The sequence below is a fragment of the Aptenodytes patagonicus genome, chromosome 6 (genome assembly GCF_965638725.1).
Source record: "Aptenodytes patagonicus chromosome 6, bAptPat1.pri.cur, whole genome shotgun sequence".
NCBI classification, from domain to species: domain Eukaryota; kingdom Metazoa; phylum Chordata; class Aves; order Sphenisciformes; family Spheniscidae; genus Aptenodytes; species Aptenodytes patagonicus.
Window position 1 is genome coordinate 24382070 of NC_134954.1, and position 21385 is coordinate 24403454.

General features: G+C 41.2%; 1 protein-coding gene across 4 annotated transcripts in view; it reads right to left on the bottom strand.

The window, feature by feature from the left end:
* MED12L (mediator complex subunit 12L) overlaps window positions 1-21385 on the bottom strand; it is a 156728-nt gene that overhangs the window by 121213 nt on the left and 14130 nt on the right. For all 4 annotated transcript variants that reach the window (XM_076341529.1, XM_076341530.1, XM_076341531.1 and 1 more), the window contains exons 5-12: window positions 20398-20567; window positions 19631-19741; window positions 18941-19210; window positions 16544-16693; window positions 15908-16007; window positions 15579-15715; window positions 2498-2629; window positions 964-1090 (exon numbers count right to left, since the gene is read on the bottom strand). In XM_076341529.1, the coding sequence (XP_076197644.1) occupies window positions 964-1090; window positions 2498-2629; window positions 15579-15715; window positions 15908-16007; window positions 16544-16693; window positions 18941-19210; window positions 19631-19741; window positions 20398-20567 (1197 nt within the window). The remainder of the gene's footprint in view (window positions 1-963; window positions 1091-2497; window positions 2630-15578; window positions 15716-15907; window positions 16008-16543; window positions 16694-18940; window positions 19211-19630; window positions 19742-20397; window positions 20568-21385) is intronic.

Below are 21385 nucleotides of genomic sequence, written 5' to 3' on the forward strand. Positions count from 1 at the left end.
AAACACACACCTGCAGACCAGGCAATCTGCCCTCCTTCAAAATATAGCTGTTACATGCTTTTCATTTTTGGAGACACAGAAGCTCAACCACTGTAAAAACAATACAATACCACAAAACTTGTCCAATACTCGAAAATACCAAAGAATATTTCAAGCAAGGAAAACATTCCCCAGCTGCTCTCCCTACCCTGTCTCGCAGAGCTAACCGGGTGAAGACAGACAATACCGCATTTGAAACAAGCACATCAGAAACACAAGTCTAAATAATACAAATAGTTTGGATGGTTTATTAAAACCAAGGTCACCACGGGCACGAAAATAGAGCACTGCCAATACCTCAGAGTCTGTAACAAATTTTTAAGAAGTTTCTCCTTTTTCGGATGTTGAGAGTTTTCAGTATCATGTTTCAAACCACTTAAAATCCCCTTTACCTTAAGGGCACCAGAAAACAAAAATGCACTAACTAGCAATACTTAAGATACCAGAAACACGAGCTACAGTATCAGGCAGTTTTATTAGACCAAGACATTCCATAGAGCAACCTACAATGAACAAAGATCCTTTTTTCAATCCACCTATTTGTCAGCTAACAGCTTTCGACTTCAACACTTGTGTGTAATTTCCAAGTCAGTCACTTCAAACGTGGATGTGTCAAAAAGAGGCGAGTGTTTGATGTTAAATATGCATAGAGTGCAAGTAACTTCCCCAAATCTCTTACAGCTTAAACAGAAATAAACATAGTTTCTGCCAATTTTCCTTCTGTGAAAAAAATAAAAATCACAGAAAGATCCTATAACAAGGCAGGAGATTTCAAAAAAAAATGCACATATGAAAATAGAGCAGGTCATCTGTGAAACAGGGAAACTGTGAAACACCTGCTACAGCAAAACAGGAACTTCAGCAGCCAGACAGCAGACCAGTTGCTTCTGACCTACTTTGGAATATAAATTAGTTAATACTCACATAATGAGGGAGCTTGTGTATCTAAAAACCTTAGCAGGACATTCTGAAAAACAGGAAGACTGGAACCTGTCAAGGAGGCTGAAGACAGAGATTCCTTTTCATCTAGGACTTCAGATTCACCACATCTCTGCACAGTTAAATAAATAAAAAAAAAAAGCATGTATCTACACACAAATGTATATAATATTCCCACAATTTGCATCTGAGGCAACTATACGTGTGATTGTTTCCTACCTCTTCATAAAATCCAGACTTGCTCTAGAATGACAGGTTTTTCCCATTACCTAGTTTGGTTATTTCTAAGGTGTTTTATTTAATCACTTTGGATTAATTATTGAAAAGGAATGCCTGAGACATGTACCATCATCTGCAATGACACAGTTTCATATAAACACAAAAATTTAAGATACAGAACTTCCAGGACCAATGTGAATAGAAAAGGTAACTGCTCTTGTTTGTGTAAATTACACTAAATATAGTAGTAACCAGGGCAAACATCTCTGCACTGAGTGGATTTCGGTGGGAGTGAGGCAGAAACAATACAGTAAGCTCCCTTCCCCCTAATTAATGGTTTGTGGTGAGGAGCGGATAAAGCAGAGAGGCTTTGGAAAGTGAAAGTCTTTTTGCACCTCACATTGTCTGTACATCTGTCTGCACAGAGGCACTTCTGAGAGTGCTCTCATCTGTCTGTCCCTGCACCCAGGCTGAACAGACATCACACATCACCTTCCTGGGGACCCTTTTTTCTAGGAAAAAACAACCTAAACAGAACACCCATCCAGTAAAAACTGCCTGCCAGTGCTGCACGGATGCAGGTGAGGCCAAGGCAGTGGTGCTCCAGGCTACAGGGAGTACCACTGGTCCAGAAAGCTGCAGCAAGGCTGCAGTGAAGACACTGCCTCTCTTTAATCCTCACTGCAGAGGAGATTTAGCATTACTGAAGTTTCAAGGAGAAGCGTCAGCTTATGCAAGCGGGAATAGGATCATTTGCCACAACAGACAGACAATAGTTTACATCAAAGATGCCACTACAGCGTCCTGCTTCTCCAGTGAAACATTTCATTTCCCCTGAAAACAAAGGAGTTCTACAGAATGCAAGATTTAAAGTTACACTTGAATTTTGCCTCAAAACAGACCTTAGTTTTGTAATCTTCCCAGAGTACCCCACCAGCTGAAGAGCCCTGCCCCACCAGTCAGACCCACACCCCTCTTTTTAAGGGACTCCAGTTACTGTGGCACCCCTTTATTTGGACAAGTAGTTCACAGAAGTAAAACACTTCAAACAAACAGACATAGATCAGCTAACATAGACCATTCTGACTTAGGCAATTTCTTCTTATTTTAAATAGAAGGCTTTTTCATTTTAAATTTATCTAGAATTTAAAAACTGTAAATTGATGACAAAAATCCCCAGTGCTCCAAATGCCAAACTTACTTGTTTTGTAATAACTACAGATTAAAGTGATGTTTCCTTGGAAATATCTTACTTTTTAAGCATACTGTTCACACTATTCTAGAAGTAGAAATAACTTACTTCTGCTTCAATTTCTGCTTGTCTCTTCTCCAGGAGTTTGGCTACAGCCATGGCCCTGTGCTTACCAGACCTTTTACAGCTGACAGCCCATTCACAAAGCAGCGTTACCACAGCTTCGTCATTTGGGGCTACCTGTTCAGTGCAAGAACAAAGACAGAAAACCATTTCACCCATACAGCCAACAGGCTTATTTCTGAGCAAACAGCTTGCAGTAACCAGTGTTCTGGGGGATGAAGACAAAAGCTGGTTTTTGTTCTTTAGTACTGACAGATGCACACATTTGCTTTATTCATAGTGTTTTCAAATGAAATATAGTCTGGAAGCCGAAGAGGGAAATCTCAGTTTTCACATTGCTGATACTCAAATCAAAATCTTCCTTTATCATAATGTTGCTTCACAAAAACAGAAAACGGTGATCTGCTTCATGAGCAAGAGAAACATGAAAAGCATACCACACAGAGCCTCTCAACCCAATTAACCACACAGTATTTACACTTTCCTTACATTAATTCTTCCAAACCTCCTTCGTCTGTTTCCAGACCATTACTTGCATCCCACCGACACATTAAGAAACAAAACAAAAACACCCTAACCTCTAAAGGCATATCTATCAGATAACTAAGGTCAAAAAACTCCCAAAAAGCTCAATTTATTTCTGACCTAACACAAGACATTTTTAAGAAACAGTATATGTCTTTAGAAAATCCGTATTTACGGAATAGCAATGGGATGTAGTATGCTTATATCTATTGAGTGTTCATCCAATCTCTGTTTCCACTAACCACACACATTTTGGAAGTATTTTTTTCTTGTGGGCTACTGAACTGGATCTGCTGAACTTCCTCACTCCTGCCCAAGCTGACTACCATCTCTGAACACTTAAACATAAGACTGACCTGCAAATTAAGCAGATGTGATTTTTTCCTCTTTCCCCAACATCAGTGGAAACTACACTTAAAGTAAACATTAGAAGGGCTAGAGTCAAGCATGGCACCCTCAGAAAACAAGTACTTTTTTTCAGAGTGATTAGGAATTACAGACCCACAAGCATGAAAGTTACTGCTTCAAAGCTATCCCAATCATCCTCCTCAAAAAATACAAAAAAACCAACAGTATGCTAAACAAGGCTGGTGTGTACGTGCACACACATCACAGAGAAGTTTCCTGTAAATACGCTTCAACGGGCGAGCAAGAGATACTAGATGACTGGGGTGGAGGGAAGACAGGAAAATGCTTTTCTCTTACCCAAATGAAGTGACACGGTAACGTCGCCACAGTTGTGGTTAGATGCAGTCAGCTAACAACAGAAGTATGGATACCATATATTTTTGAAGGCAATGCAGAATACCTAAAAGAGTCTGATCTTCACACTGACTTCTTTCCCTTTCTGCTAACAAAAGAAACCATGCCAACAAAAAACCAAGTGCTTCTGTATCTCAAGCAGGAGACACCAACTCAGAGCTCAGGCAAAGCACATCAGGCCACCCGTTCCCTGAAGCTGTGCCCGCGCTGCATCGCATCCTGCTGCATCCCAGGGATGGCAACACAGGACCTCCCTCACTCTCTTTCTTACAGGGAATGGCACCTCTCACAGAATGGCTGAGCAGCTTCTCTTCTGAAGCAAGGAGCAGGTGATGCTCCTACGACTGAATCCCTTCAGAAAAGTAGAGAAGGAAAGCCTTGAAGAGGTGAGGCAATGGGGCACTAACGCTGAAGGTCAGAGCTCACTGTGCTGGGGCAAACACAGAGAGGGAAATCCTGGCAAGAGACATTTAAAGGAAGACTTACATAGGGTACTTCTGAAGGAAAAAATGGTTATAAAGGTGTTCCTACATGCTTTTGTTCTGGCTTAAAGAAAAGGGCTTAGGTTGTTTTGGGAAATGTCAAATCGTGGAAGAAAAAAGCTGATTTTTTTGGCTGTGATTTGCCACTTGAGAGAAACAAGGGTGCTTTTCCTCCAAGGAATACGCACACTGTACAAACATTGCCAGCACGCAGACAGACACTGAGGTATACATATGCATGTGCACACGTACAAATATTTCCTTCAGACACTGCCTGAGATACTAAGCCAAGAATGTCAGCCTGTTACTCAACTGTCCTCAGAGCTACGCTCAACTATACTTAGCATTGAAAAGCAAAACCACCGAAGCCTGCAGTCGGTGAGCTAACCACTTCCACTGCTGCTGCTCCCGCTGCTCAAGGGAACAGATATTGAAGCCTTATGACAAATGTGAAAACAGCCCAAAGTAAAACTCCGGTCACCATATACATGAACACACACAAACAAAATTCAAACGAAATTTCACGTGCCCATGTTTTTGGAGTCCTAGTGAGTATTACTTGCAACTTCGTGCCTGTGCCGCTTACCTTTGACCACCACAAACACGAGACATGGCAGGGCTCAGCTTGCCTCCGCTGCTGAGCCCTCCAGTCCCTGACGGCCATCGCTCTGTTTAGTGAAATGCGAGCACTGTGCCCCAGCAAGCAAATCCACGGAACAGGTGCATCGGGGAGGTAGGTCATATGAGACTGACCTACCTCAGGGTGGGCTCCCACGTCCACCAGAGCCTGCACACCCCCAGGTTACAAAAACAAATGTTTGTGGCCTTCTGGCATCTGGCATCAGACACACTGTCTGTACTTATGGGTTGTAATTAACAGGATATCTCATTTGAATTGCACATCCAACTGTCTACAATCAAGGGCTAAGGCTTATTTACCCAAGCACATTTCTTTTCTGTTTGGTGGTTTGTTTTACAATCTTTCACAAAGTTCATTGCCAATGAGTGCAGTGGAAACTAAATAACATTGTGATCAACAGCAAATTGCACATTTAGAGTTTTAGGTATTAAGACACCAACAGTCACTGTCTTTTTTTTTTTTTTTTTTTTAAACTAAAGATTGCATAAATGACTTATTTGATAGCCCAAAGAAAAGAGAAAAACCAGGGCAAGCTGACCTTTTTCTCTTAAAGCTGGATGTTATTTCAGTTATTTCAAGAAATGCTGTGAATTCTTACTTTTGAACAGCACTTCCATGTGTAGCTCTGTATTAAAATGCTCTTAACAAAAGGGATAAATAAAGGACAGACATTTGTGCAACCCACAAGAAAGTAACATGAAATTATCCAGGACTGCACTGAGGTCTACATAAATTAACTACAGATTAATTCCTCATCTGTTCTACCTGAACTTCAGGAGATTTCACAGAATGACTGATCTGCTTCAAGCAGCTTATTTTCAAGGGACAATCTGTTTTTTTCAGGTGGGGGTGGTGGAGGTGGTGTTAAACTTAAAATTAAACAACTAGAAAGAGACAGCTCTACAGTTAAGAAAACGCAGACAGTTAATTCTGTTTCTAAACGAGTCATCTGCTAACACTGATACTTATTAGTGCAAAAGTATAAAAATAACTCCACAATTCTATGCCTATAAAAAGCAGAACTACATTTTCAGAGATGTAGAATCCAACATCACCACAAATCAAACACCTAGAAGTGATTACGCACCTTAAAAATCACAGTGTTGGTTCTGCAGTTTCACATATATGCAGAACATAACCTCTTTTGAAGGGAAAAAAGCCCAACATAAATACTTGAAACATCTAGGTGTTTATGCATCTAAGAACTTAAACCACACCACTTTTAAGTGCCTAAAAACAGTGAGCTTGGTTCTCAGGAACTGACATGTGCAGCAACTAAAAAAAAAAAGTTATCTGACTGCAGATAATTATTTGAACCCTCTGATGCAGACTTTTGTTGGGCAAGCTGGCATCACTAGAGCCATTCCCATACATTGGGCTCTTGAAACACGGGGCCCTGCAGCAGCTGACAAAATTAAAGTTGAAGTGTCTAACCATCAAATACTTTATTTTGCGTTTGACTGAAAACAACAAATACATTTGAAAGCTGTATCAAGTCCCTGCAACATAAATAATTACCCAAAACCCCTACAGTAGGTACACCTCTACAGCAGTACATGGGCAGTGGAATATTATGCTAACCAACCCACAGCTGATGTGTAGAGCCACAAACTGGAAAATGAGTTAGTCCAATGCTGGAAACTCCAGCGCTGAGTGCTCGCTGCTTTGCTGAGCGCAGACAGGGGTATGTTGCTCCTGGGAGCCAGGGCGGCAGCAGCCCGTGATGCTGATAACGCACATGGGAGAGCTCTAGCTCCCTGCCCCGCTGCAGCAGCCTGCTGCACGCTGCATGACTTCCTTCCTCCCGATGCTGTTTCATGACAGCTGTACCTCATGGTTTCCTCCCTTCTGACACCGTGTTTACTTAAACATGATAAGAATGCAATTAAGTAACACCTCTCAGAATAATCAGGTTCTGGATTTGTCTAATTTGGATCTTGTATCTGCAGATGGTCTGGCCTGGAAAAGCACAGACCACATTTTAGAGGGGCTCAAACTACTGCCTTGAAGAATAGCATTAAGATCACATTTGTACACTTAAAATTTCAGGGGCAGAAAAAACAAAAAGATCAGTCCACACGTTACTTAATGACTACATTTTGTAGGGAAGACAAGACATAAGGTGCTGGAGCACAGAACAGGCATGGGTAGGCAGGACTGCAACTCCCTCAGGCCAGGGGAAGCTCTCCCACAGACGAGACCCTTCCTCAAGATTCCCAAACCTTCCACAAGCCCTAATGAAAGAAAAACACTTCAAGGTAGCATCAAATGGGAGAGATTATCTACACCAGGTAGCATACACCTTTGAAGCAAGATTTCAAGTTTAGACAACTCACTCACAACATTTGTCATTTAGCCATGACCCAAAATAGCTGTAACCTTCTGAAAGTCACCAGTCAGACCCTTTCAGAGAAAACCAGAGGCCTCATTTCCACTAGTTTATAACTGGAGCAGAAGGTGGGTGAAGAAAAGAAGAAAAGAGTTGGTTTGTTTTTATTTACAAAAAAAGGACCACAACTAGTAACACAGGAAAGTATTAAAAGGAAAGTATTAAACGTTACTGTTCCTGATAGGTTTGGAGATAGGAAGCCAAAAGTACTATTAAACCTCTGCTTTCCACAACTCTGAGCCCTTTTCCCACTAGACCTTGCTTTTATTATTTAATTAAAATTTGCTACTAAGGAACTAGTTTGACTTTGCGCTAGCTAAGGCCACCGTTGAGGCATCTGGACTGCAGAAGTTATCTTTTCACGGCGGAGGCAGAAAGAGCAGAGCGTAATGCCCAGGAACTCAAATCACTAAGCAAAAGGAAACCCCAACCTCCTCTCACCTCACCAAAACCTCTCCAGAAAGCAGCCAGGTGTGTGACTCAGTGCTGCCGGGGAATGCCCGTGCTGTCCCGGGCTGCCATGCACACCGGGGAGCTGCCACGCAGCCCAGCCCAGCCCAGCATCCTCCCTGCACTCAGAGCCACTTACGGGAAGTCACTGTGGGTGGCCAGGCACGCCACCTCTCACCCTACCGCGCCGCACCACGCCTGCAGGCCTCAACACATTTCAAGGGAGAGAGCTGAACAGCACCTGAGAAACCTTTTCTCCCACTCCGAGACACACTGCTGCTTCTTGGGTTAACGGGGGGGGGGTGGGGGGGGTGGAGCTTGTAGCAGGTGTGCTCTTATGCCAGTCATAGATGCCTGCGGAGGATATAAATGAAATACTTTGTATGTTGTCATGGTTTAACCTCAGTCAGTCGGCAACTGAGCACCACACAGCCGCTCGCTCACTCCCTGTCCCCCCCCGTGGGATGGGGGAAAGAATTGGAAGAGTAGAAGTGAGAAAGACTTGTGGGTTGAGATAAAAACAGTTTAATAATTGAAATAAAATAATAATAATAATAATAATAATAATAATAATAATAATAATAATAATAATACACAAAGCAAGTGATGCACAATGCAATTGCTCACCACCCGCCAACCAATGCCCAGCCAGTCCCCGAGCAGCGGCCCCCCCGGCCAGCTTTCCCCAGTTTATGTACTGAGCATGACGTCACATGGTATGGAATGTCCCTCTGGCCAGTTTGGCTGTGCCCCCTCCCAGCTTCTTGTGCACCTCCAGCCTTCTGTCAGTAGAGCATGGGAAGCTGAAAAGTCCTTGACTAGTGTAAGCACTGCTTAGCAACAACTAAAACATCGGTGTGTCATCAACATTGTTCTCACCCTAAATCCAAAACACAGCACTGTACCAGCTACTAGGAAGGAAATTAACTCTATCCCCACTGAAACCAGGACAACGTACATACGCATACACAGATACCTGTGTGCCTGTGTGTGTATATGTACGTACACACATATATACACCCACAGATATATGTGTGCATGTGTGTGTATATATGTATATACATATTTATATGGCTATTCCTGTTCCTTTCAGAACAGGAAGGTATTGAAAATGTATTCAATCAAATCATTCAACAAATCTGCGCAGGTGCTTATTGCAAGTCAAGTCTGTGTCGCAGAAAGCCAGTCTGTCCTTAAATCATGAAGAAGGTTAACAAAAAAAATGACGAAAAATCCGATTGCTTCCTACTACAACAGAGTTCGGTCTCAGAACACAGAGCTGCTTCATTTCTAATGTTGTAAAATTTTATCATTTAAGAACGTTCCCTTTAAAAAAAAAAAAGCTTAGTCAGTATTTAAAGGTAGACTATCTAAATAAATTTGTAATCACATTTCCAGTTAGCATTTTCAAATTAACTCCTCAGTGAAATAAAAATTAAGATTTTAACATTAAACTCCAAATCTGCTTTCTAAGGAGACAAGAAAGGGTTTTCAGAAGCCGTATTTTTATAAAAAGAGGTAAAGAAGGGGTACAATACAGCAACGTTTATTAGTACAACCCACCTTTCTAAAGAGAATGGGTGAGAAAAGACAACAAGAGCCAGGAACAAGAGCACTATCAGATTTTTGTAGGGGAAAAAAATGGGCCTGTGCCATCCACAAATGCCTGGCTCAGAATCCCAAATCCATGCAAATTAGCTCCACTCACAGAAACAGTCAGGACAGCTCATTCCGTTTAAAAACACATCTGCATATCCGTAACAAAAGAGCTCTCAAGGTATACTACTCTCTATGGAAAAATTGTCCTCAAAAGTTTGGGTTTTTTAAATCAACTAAATGCGCTGACATTAGCAGTGCAGACTAAAACGTGGAATATGAAGAAATGCCTCTGACTGCAGCCCAAGAGGGACAAAGTCATTACAGGATGGTAGGCAAGCTCTACATACACACCGCAGCACTAACAACAGCTCAAAGACAAACCTTTTTATTGGAGTACAATTTGCATATTTCCTTTAAATTATGAGACCATGTTCAACAAAATATTAACCACTGCTTTGAAGTAAGTTGTGTGTTCTTTTTAAGGACCCCATCAGTTATTTAAGTCACAGAATAATTTTTTCGCTTCCAGAGAGATTTTGTACTTTAACTCCCTTAGACACCTAGGTGAGCAGGAATCTGATGTTGGATTTACTGAAATAATAAAGGGTGAAAATACCCACACAAACAAGCTTCAGATATCTAAGCAATTCGAACAACTGAACTAATGCTAACTGAGTTATTAAAAATATTGCAAGAGTGCTCAGAACATGCTCTATTTTCTCAGTGCTTGTGGAAATAGACTCTGATTCTGCAGGTATTTCAATCCATTTTATTCTGCTCATCTTGTCTCTCTTACCCGTCATGCATCCCAGCATACTCCGATTCAGGTCCCTTACTTAGTAACAAACTGTTAAATTGTAGCTTGCTAACTAGAAAGGCATGGTTAGACCTCCTTTCCCACAGACACAGCAGGGTTGGGTTGGGGTTTTTTTTGTTTCATTTCCAGCAAAGTGATCTCAGAAAGACAAATATTAACTCTCTGCATTTGTAACAAGCTCTATTCGTGAGAACCAAGTTCAAAACAGGACTTTTGCACTCTAAAATGAAAAACATCTCTTGGCATCATAAGAATTCAGTTGGACTTCACAGACATCATGAGAAGCAAGACCTAAATACAAGTTCAGAGACCTAAACTTTAAAAGCAATCTGAGTGCACAAATGTCCATGAAGTTTCAGGATTCTACGTAATGATTTCAAGAAATTCAATATCAGTACTTAAAAATCAAGCGTGCTCTCTTTTCATCCATTTACTACTGCATGCTAGCTAGAAAATACTAGTATGAAGTTTCACTTACTAGGTATCCCTCCCACTGCTTAGGTGTATTTCAAGCTATACTTAACCAAATTGTATTTTTCTACACTGGAGAGTGACAAGTTAAAAAGTCGCGCCAACTATTCTAAAAACAAAACAAATTAAGGGGGGGGAATCCTTTCTTAATTCCCTTCCTTAATTGTAACTGTGAAAGACTATGACAGATAATGAAATACAGGTAGACCAAAAGTTAGGTGAGAGTTGAGTGGAATAAGCCACAGAAAGATGACAGGTAAACTCAAAGACGAGTTTTCATAGACATTATGAAAAAGTCGCTATTGCATTCTCTAGCTCACTCTTTTGAGGACTCTATTTTTGTACAAATTGACTCAAGCCTTCAGAAGGAGTGATCTTTAAAAGGGGGTGGAAAGGAATCAAAGGTGTTCCAAATCTGGATGAGTGCAACACAATTTTACTCTAAGTTAAAACTGTATAGTAGCAAAACAAACTGTTTACTAGATTTATTTATTTAAAGATACCTCCACAAAAACCACCACAGTGGTAATCATTCTGTAGCTGTGCGCAAGAGATGTTTTGAGTCAAGGAAATGTCAAGATGGAGAATACCTGCGGCTATAAATACGGCCAGTAGTTTTCTCTGCAATACCATCTCAAATGAAAGTGAATTTACTACTTTATGCCATGTCATAGATTTCTAGATTTCAAGTCCTCCTACTCAGCCAAATCTACTGAGAAACTCTATGTAAGTCAGTGAAGCAGAATTTAGAAATGAGAGGTCCTTTGTATTACTGGCTGTGCACATGGTCATACTCACAAGGTAGCATCGTTCTTACCGTATGAATTGTGATATTACGTTTTTATTGGCTGTCAGACCTTCACACCAGAAGAATTCAACTACTGTTACTATCATTTGGAACTTCATGGATAAAAAGCTGAGCATCTGACAGATGTAGTAAGTGCTACTTTTTGGGTTGCACACAGAGCCTGATGGAAGCCCCGTGCCTGTAAGGAAACCTACCACACAAGAGCACCCAGGCTGTGATCCATGATTAAGGCTCAAAGCTGTTCCTATGGAATTACACAGGGACCATCGCTCTTAAGACACAGCAACAGTCAGTGAGAAACCACAACACAATTCTTAACTCCTATTTAAAGTCTGCTTAATAATGCAGCATTTAATAATGCAATCAGTGCTCCTCCATGCTAAGTCTTCTCCAAGTCACTGGAGAAGCATCGGATTCTCCTCCCAACTTCTGTGGCCTCTCTCGAGGTCAAGGATGGAGGGTTTGTTCTGGGTCTGGTCAAAACGTGGATCACATTTTCTCACACAGCTTCAGTGTGCCACCTCTGTCATATGCAACATGACACTCAAAATATGAGCTCTGTTCAATGCCTGCCATCCATCTGCCCTATTTGTCCTACGCAAACTCAACGTACGGCAGCAGCTCAGCCCCTCACTCCACGTTTTTCTCTGTTTTGCTATCTCATGTTTTGTCACCAGTGTCACCAGATCCCAGCCTTCAGCACCATTTCTCTGCATCTCCCCATGGGATGAAAAGCAACTCTTCCCCCTGCAGGGCCCAGGACACCTGGCCTTTCAGCTAACCTGTCTACACCCGCCTACCCTCCCTCATTCCAGCCCCTACCCCCGAGCCTTACTTTTGCTCTGACACTTGGAAGTCATGACTTATAAACAATTCTGAAGACATCAATAGTGTGTATAAAAGCAGCATCCTGAGCACATTTGTCTGTTTTCAGTCTCTCTCAGAACCTAAGTACTTTGTAGCAGGAGCCACCTTCCTTCCATTCCAGCATGCGCCCAGTGCTTTGGAGCACCACTCTCATATCTACTTGCACTGGCATCATTTGCAGTCTTCATGACAATGTTTTGCAATCCAGCAGTAAAAATGGACAGGAAATAGATTCCAACCATGTTCCAGTTGGGCTCACATGAAAACAGGGGTAGGAGATAGCTGTCCTTCAAAGTACATTTTGCTTTAAATAACTATGTCAGTAGGCAGACATCCTAGTGACGGGCATCTTATTTACAAAATAAAAGTCCTAACAGGCTTACATGAGTTGCCAGCTGAAAACAGAGCGTACAGGACCTCATAACTTATGGCCTTTCCTGCCAAGAAAAAACAGCCTAGGTTTATTAAGGGGGAAGGAAACAGAGACAAAAAAAAAAGACAAACAGCATTGCATGTGGCAACATCCTTGTGCACTTAACCTTGCAGCGCCGCAGCCGATGCACAGTCAGTGCAGGGAGGCACCGACATCCAGCGGCCGTCTAGGGGCTCCGCAGCCCTTCTCCATGGCGTGGGGCAGGGCTTCACCCACCACAGGCGCTCACCCACCAGCCTGCCCGGGAGATAAGCAGCTAAACACTATGCTGTTAACTCGAATGTAACTTTGGAAGTTCAAATGTCTAAATGCACAAGTACCATCAATCGGGCATTCAGCATCCCAAGGCAACCTCTTGTCTAGCTGCCAAAAGTTAAGCTCGAGCCAAGCAACAACAGTCTTGAAAACTGCGGAGGAGGTTAAGAAGCTGCAGATAATTTAAAAGTTTAATTTCATACCAGCTCCAGATCCAGTAAGGTAAGACTGAAACGTTCAAAGTTTTCTTCTCTCAGAAAGAAGTCAGCATCTTCTTTGTTTCTGCTCTCCCTACAGTCTCCTGTGACAAGTGTGCAAACATAGGCACATCGTCACTTATGTATAATAATGCTTTATTCCTACTCAGCATTCTTCATCTAATGAAAATTAGAGTAAATGAGTAAAATGTTATGCCATTAGAAGATAGGTAGCCCTGCAAATTAACTAGACAGACCTTCATAAAAGTGTTCGGTACCCAGAACTGGGGACCACTTCTTTAAGAGAGCCGGTTAGGGGCCAAAACACGCATTTTTTCAAGGCAACCGAACCTCAAGTCATGAAGTACCATAAAACAAAGGCAGTAATAGCAGACAACCTACAATAAGAACAAAATAATTACCTTACTTTCAGAAGTCTCCCTACCAACACTGCCTTTTGAAACACAAAGAAATGGTTTGTTTGTACAACTGTAGCTGAAGTCAGAAAAACTTTTTGGAATACAGAAAAAAATACAGAAAAGGAAAAAAAAGATACAGATACAACTGCTGAAGGGCAACAGCACAGAACCACATCATCTGACCCCAAAAGCAGATGAAAACAAAAAGCCAGCACTCAAACAATAAAGCATATCACACCCTACCCATTTTAAAAATACAAAAAAACTTGTGTGTTGAACTCCTGATTTCATCCAAGTGTTAGGGTTAAGAACTTTCAACAACTTCATCTGGCTGCTATAACAGCTCTCCTTCCTCTATTTCTCTCTTATTACCATAATGGTGTATTTGAAATACAAAGACAGCTCTGGCAAGCATTTTACTCTTACCTACTGGTTCTCAGCTTCACATACAGAGTTTGTTGGCAGGTATATCTCTCTGGAAATACTTCCAGAGATGTCATCCCCCCAACACTATATTCTTCTTGTTTATTGCAAAGTCATTAAAATGCTGATTCACAATTATTATGCAGTATTTCTGTGCAATAGAGGGTCTTGAATTATGACCATTGTTGTGGTTTAACCCGGCAGGCAGCTAAACACCACACAGCCGTTGGCTCACTCCCCACCCCCTGCAGTGGGATGGGGGAGAGAATCAGAAAAAAAAAAAAGGAAAATTTGTGGGTTGAGATAAAGACAGTTTAATAGGACAGAAAAGGAAGGGAAAATAATAATAATGATAATGATAAAAGAATATACAAAATAAGTGATGCACAATACAATTGCTCACCACCTGCCGACCAATGCCCAGCCCATTCCCAAGCAGCGGTCACCGCCCCCCGGCCAACTCCCCTCAGTTTATGTACTGAGCATGACATCATATGGTATGGAATATCCCTTTGGCCAGTTTGGGTCAGCTGTCCTGGCTGGGCCCCCTCCCAGCTTCTTGCTGGTACGGCATGAGAAGCTGAAAAGTCCTTGACTAGTGTAAGCACTGCTTAGCAACAACTAAAACATCGGTGTGTTATCAACATTATTCTCATACTAAATCCAAAACACAGCTCTATACCAGCTACTAGGAAGATAAAGTAGGAAGTACTTTATACTTCCTAGTATCTTCCAGCTACTAGGAAGATACTAGGAGAAAAAACTCTATCCCAGCCAAAACCAGGACAACCTGAGAACCTACAACCTGAGAACATACAGTCATGAACAAAAGACAGGTGTATTCAAAAAACAAGCCATTTTGCATAAAAGTTTTTAAAACATTAACATGAACACCTATGACAGATTCACTAATATTTTCCACTTTAAAATTTTACTTCAACAGTATATTATTAAAGCTGCTTATTTCTTCTTTTCCTCAAACACTTTTTCCAAGGAAACTCAAGAGTTTGACATTATACATAAGCCCAGTGACATTATCATCTGCACTGCACAAAAGAAAGAAAGAAAAAAAAGAGTAAAACATTAACGATTTCTGATAAAGTTTTTCATGATCTCTGAAAATGGTTCTAGGAGCACAGGTAAAAATATCAAAAAACGTAAGAGCATATAGTTTTAGAATATTTTACTACACTTAATAACCTATTAATTTACTACTTTCTACAATAGATGTAAAAGTTGTTATCAAACAATAATCCAGAATTTTACTTGGCAGCACCCAAAAAACAAACCACAAAACCTTGATAGATCATTCCTCCAAATGAGGTTTACAGTACATCGAACTGAAGAATTCAATCACAACAGCAGAGCTGTTTTCTCCTAATAAACCAATTGTCAAGTAGTAAAGTAAAAAATACACCAAGAAAACACGAAGCTTTTGTATCAAATATACACATACACACAATTCTCATAAGTAAAAATAAAATCCATTGTCTACAGATTTTGAAGTGAGAGGAGAATGTAGCCATTACCTCTTGGTTATCTTTATTCTGATTTGCCCAGAAAATCTTATGATAAAGTGTCTCCATTGAATTGCTGGAATCTGATCTGTCAAAACAATGCCGATCCAACACTTCTAAGGTGTGCAAAACTCGGCTGATGGTCACCCCTAGAGATGGGAGTTAGAGAGGAGGTGGGGGGGGGAGGAAAAAAAAGATTTACACAGGAAGTCACTGCATTACATCCATCTGTCAAATCTATTACTAGAATTAATCATGGTGCAAAAGGATTATACTCAAAGAAGAAGAACAGATGTAAACCCTAGAGCTCCCAACGTTTGTTTCATTTTGAGTTGTCTTACCTGCAGTTGATTCTTGGCACTTGTCAAAAGACCACCGCACCTCCACAGCACGACCTCTTTGTTTTATCTGCTGTTCTACTTCATAAATCTTTGCCCGAACCTGTAAAAAAATAGTTGCTAATTAGCTAGTAGTGGAAAGTCTCAATTTTCATTTCAAGCTTGTGACAGCTTTCTCAGCAGGAGCAAGGTACCCTATAGTGTTCCACAACACTCCCTACATTTGGGAACAACAAACTGAAGTACGTTCTGTTCAAATGTTTTTGTCTGTTACGAATCATCTTGTACAATAAAATATCTTTTCCTTACATTCAACCCAGCAAAAGTTAACTTTCAGCGTGTCTGAAAAGTCGCATCTCACAATACAGTACACCAAGCTTCCTCTTATTTGCCATTTTACATCTTAAAGTAATTTCAGTTTAATAACAGAAAACATCTGAACATAAGTAAAATTCATGATATTTTCACAAAATCAGTACCTGAATGAAGTACAAAGTAAGGTCATAAAAAACTAGCACAACACTAGTCTTGAAACTAGACCTACAGAAATATCTAAACTTGGCTGTAGTCCTAATGATCACAAATCATTATTTAGGATATAAAACAGATTTTAATAATCTGACAATGAAAAAAGCTTACCTGCTGATTAAATGCTGAATTTCCACCTGGCATAGGTAAACTAGATGGAGCAACTTGAAGTAAATCCAGAGGTGAGCCTGGATTAACGTTCTTATTTTCATTTGTGGAATAATTCCACACCAAGGCACTTGGGCAACAAAGAGTTACAGTCTGCAAGCAATAGTACAAAACAGATGTAATTTCTTTTTCTAAACATGTGTGATAGACAATACCAACAATAAGAGTCCATGAGACTAGAATCACTTTTGGTCTAACTACTACAGTGAAAGAAACAAAAAGACAGGCCTATGCACAATTACTTTAAAACATCCATTTTAGGAAATTCAACTACTGTATTATTTTCCTTCTCCATTATTAAAAAAATTATTTAAGTATATATGTGTTCAATTCCCATTTGTATTGCTTTCATAACGCCGTCAAAGAACATCACCAAAGGTTAATTTCAGTCAGATCCTTTCTGTGAAATGTGAATGGGCTTTAGAAAAAAGAAGTCATTTTGGTGTTCAGCTTACAGAAAGAAGCTACATGTGAAAAATTAAAATTTAAGAAATTAATTAAAATCAACTCTTCTGTCAAGATTTTAAAGCACAAAAGAGTCATTGAAATGCACCATGAACTTAAGATTTACTTCAAAAGAAAGATTTTGCATTGACAGGCTTCAAAACAGTCATTTTACAACGGCTTGTCAGCAGGTACCGATTACCCTGTAGCATCTGGTATTGTACAGAGCAAAAGCAGAATGCTTTGGTGTTTGGGGGTCAGACCTTAAATATCATCTAAAATGATGGAAGTTGATTCATCTTATAGATGTTTATTTTTGAGACTGCTGGATTACTTCTTGGGAAGCTCCCCCAGTCCAGATCTGGATTACAAAGCAGCACCTTAGCAAAAACATTGCCTAGAGACAAGCTCCTCTGAAAAGATAGAGAGCTTGTCTGAACCCAGGCTGTCCTCTGGACCCGCTTGGTAGCACAAGAAAAAGGGGTAGAAAAACAAGCAGAGAAAACACACACACATACACAAACCCAAATAGTACAGGAAGAGCAGAAAGATTACCAGCTGTGTTGCTAGTAGAGAAAAGCTGCAAAGCTGCCAGAGTACACAAGCATACCCCAGCAGCCCAGGATGGAGACAAACGCTGACGTTCCCAGGACAGATCCATGTTCAAGAGGAAAAAAGTCACAGCATGCTGAGAGCCAGATGGGATCTAACTTCCTGACACACGCACCCTCAGCAGAAAGAGGGATGTGGATACTCTCCCACTTTCTTTCCTCAGATAGCACCAACTGAGCCTTCCCCATGTACAACCCGGCCTGCCTCCAGGCTCTGGACTTCCCACACTGCGATGACTGTGGGAAAGCAGCAGCCCTCGGAGAGGGAGCTGCGTACCACAAGAAAGTGCTCTTTTACTGTGGGAGTGGGCCAGCACTGGAACAGGCTGCCCAGAGAGGTGGTGGAGATGTTAAAGATCCAGCTGGACATGGTCCTGGGGAACCTGCTCTAGTTGACCCTGTCTGAGTGGGGCGGGGGGGTAGACGACATCATCTGAAGAGGTCCTGGCCAACCTCACCTATTCTGTGATTTTGTGATCCCGCCAGAATCAGCATACTCCTGGTACCATCACCAGGACATCTCTGTGCAACCCCCAGAGACAGACAACTGAACAGACAACAGCGGGGGGATTTGAGGAAGTCTCACCAGGTCAGCACTCAGGAAGGCAAACAACCGCAGCTCATCATACAAGTCCTTTTTTAGAAAATAATTACTCTCTTGACAATTCTGCTATTGCCGAGCAACAAGCGCAAGTGAATAGTCTCTTCTGTTCCACAGTTTTTAAAACTGTTGGTAAGGCAACATAAACTGCTCATAATTCTGACAAAACCAAAATGAAGCAGCCTGCAGTGGCACCAAGCATTGGTGACAAGCTGGAAGCAGCAAGGAAATCCTCAAAGGTTAGAGCTTGCAGGAGTCAGTATGGTGCTGTCTTCTGTCCAGCCACACTCAGCAGAAAGTGGGGGTCTGGCAGAACTGCGCAGGTTCACTGGTGATGAGAACGTGATGAGATTTGCAGAGCATTACTGCAACCAGAACCACTCCATCACAGAGGGAAGGCTTGGTCAACACTGGCAGCAGAGTCACTCCTTCCCAAAGCAGAGGTGCAGACAGACACATGGGCAGCACAAGCTTCTCCAGGTGGTTCCACCATCGTGCCTCAGCCAGTGTGGAGAATCCACCCTCACGCTCCCCCCAGACCCACTCAGTCCTCACCCTTTAATGGATGCAGGTACATTTCAAACCACGACTAGCACACCTTGTCACACTCAAAAGACACTCTGTTTTCCAATAAACTGAATGGTTATAGCCTTGAAAACAAAGAGCAACAGAAGACTGGCCTACCTGCAGCATACAACTAAGTCCATACACCAGTGGACGGTGTTGAGGGCAGGAGAGGAAATCTGAGCAAGCCAGCTGTACGGGGCTCACCACGGGACCAGGGGCAGTCGGACTTGGGGCTGCCAGAGGAGGGTTACTCGCTCCAATAATCATATGAGGAGAGTGTGCAGCTACAAGGTTAGGACCATCACTTAGCAATAAAGATAGGCGTCTGGCACAAAAATAAGCAAGGCGACGGGATAGATAAGCTGACTGAACAAATTCTTCCGAATACTGAAATTTAAAAAAAATGCATAGTTTACTACACAGTCTACTCCATGTATTAATTTTCTTTAACAATCTAACATTAGACATGCATAAACTAGAAGGGATCACCTCAAATATTTAAGAGCCCAGAAGTTAAAAAAGAAAAGAGCAGCTCAAATGCAAATCTATACTTCTGTCTCTTAAAAATTTCATCTGCCCTCCAGGACCAGTTACAGTAAGAGAATCCTTCTACCAATTAAAGTTAAGGATTATAAAGCATGAACATTTTAAAGGTGTTTATAAATTTCAAACATGCACCGTGCAATACATTCCCCTAAATGTCCTAAGTAAAAATGTTTATATAGATTTTACCACCGCAAATATTAAAATCATTTAACATGTATGAATCACACTTATATTGATTTTGGCTTTAAAACATGCATGTACCTGCAACATTAGCGGCAACAACAGCTTAAGAAGATCATCATCAGTGGGTCTGATTTTTTCCAAAACATCCAGTATCCATGTTAAATACTCGTGCCTCTCAAGCATTCCTTCCTTAAAGGATTTAAAATAATACATCACTACTATGGGAGCACTAAACAAGAAGGTGTGTAATTGCAAGTTTTATCTCATTTCTGGTTTAGCTCTCATTACCCATGGCAGCACAGAGCTACCAATACACTCAACCACCACTACACATGCAGGAACCAGCCACCATCATGGCAGCCCTATGGATAGGGAAGCAATTGCGTACAGCACCAATGATCTCTGCGGTTGGGATTCAGCAGGCTGCCTGATTTACTGCTGACAGACAGACTCCCTCCCAGCAACTCTTCTGCTATTTCTATCCTCGGGTAGAAATAACCAGAGTTATTCTGTGCTAGAACCGTGTGGAACCGAACAGCCAGGCCACCACTTGAACACCCAAGGCTTCATGTGCCACAGCAGCCTCAGCCTGATCCACAATCATTAAAAACACTCTTAAAAGATGGGATAATATAGAAGAGATGGAATAATTGAGTACATTGCTGCAATCGCAATCAAGCACACTAAGCAAATCAAAGCTTTTTCAGCTAGCAAATCTTTAAAATGAATTAGCATTTACAATTTATGCAAGTCTTATGACAAAAGCTTCCAGTAAGTTCTAAAATTGTACCTTCCAAGAATGGTAACCTCAAAAAAAAAAATCCATGCACTACTTAAAGCATTACCTGAAACATATAAAATGACAATTTTTCATTATAGTCCCACTGCTTCAGGGCTTGTTCCATCTCTTGAGGCATCCCTACAGAGCTGTTGCCTTGACTGGAAGTCACATGATAAAACTCCGCAACCTTTGCCAGCTGCTCTCGAAGGTATCTGGTTATAATTTGAGTCCATTCTACAAAATAAGTTTACAATTAGAATACTTCAGGTGACAAAAGGTTTCTTTCACATTGAGAATTGAAACAAACTTATACTGCCTTTGTCATTAAAAATATTCCTCCAAAACATTAACCCACAGTTGCATAATGCAGCACCTATTGTGAATTAATGGGCTTCTTACATGCCTCTCCTGTGCATTGGTCTCAAAGCACACATACTGTCAAGTGTGCAAGTAGCCTGCTAGCTTAGCATGATGTAAAAAGCACTGACACAAGGTATGTCTTTAGGGAACCACCTGTCTCTTTCATCAGATTTCAGCGTTCAGCCACAAAACAGCCTTGAAATAGATAAAATAAATATACTTCATTACTTCCTTCCATCTGCACCTTTACTCCCCTCTTCCTTCCCCCGTCCAAATATAGCCAACATAAAACTGAACGGGACTTTGCACAAGCAATGGTATATGAAACTGTTCTTTCTATAATCACTCTGAAACAGACAACTCCTCCAGATTTTTAGTCTGATGAGAATGCAAAAGCTCAGGAGCAGTTTCTTACATCAGAGTGACCAGCACAATGCAGAGATCTGCCAGAAAGACTGGCTATCTTTCCTTTGTCCTAGATAAGTCAGCAGGTGCTGTTTAGCAAATACACAAACCTACTAAAAATTACCAGTTTTTCTCTCTGCTTCAGCAGTGATTCTGTATTTAGTATAACTTGGAGAAATTAGTGAACAAGAGTAAACTTGCTTGGTCATATACATAAAGCTTTGGGAAAAGAGGAATTGTAAGGAAGGCATTCTCTTAACAGTAACAGTTCTCTTAACAGTAACTGG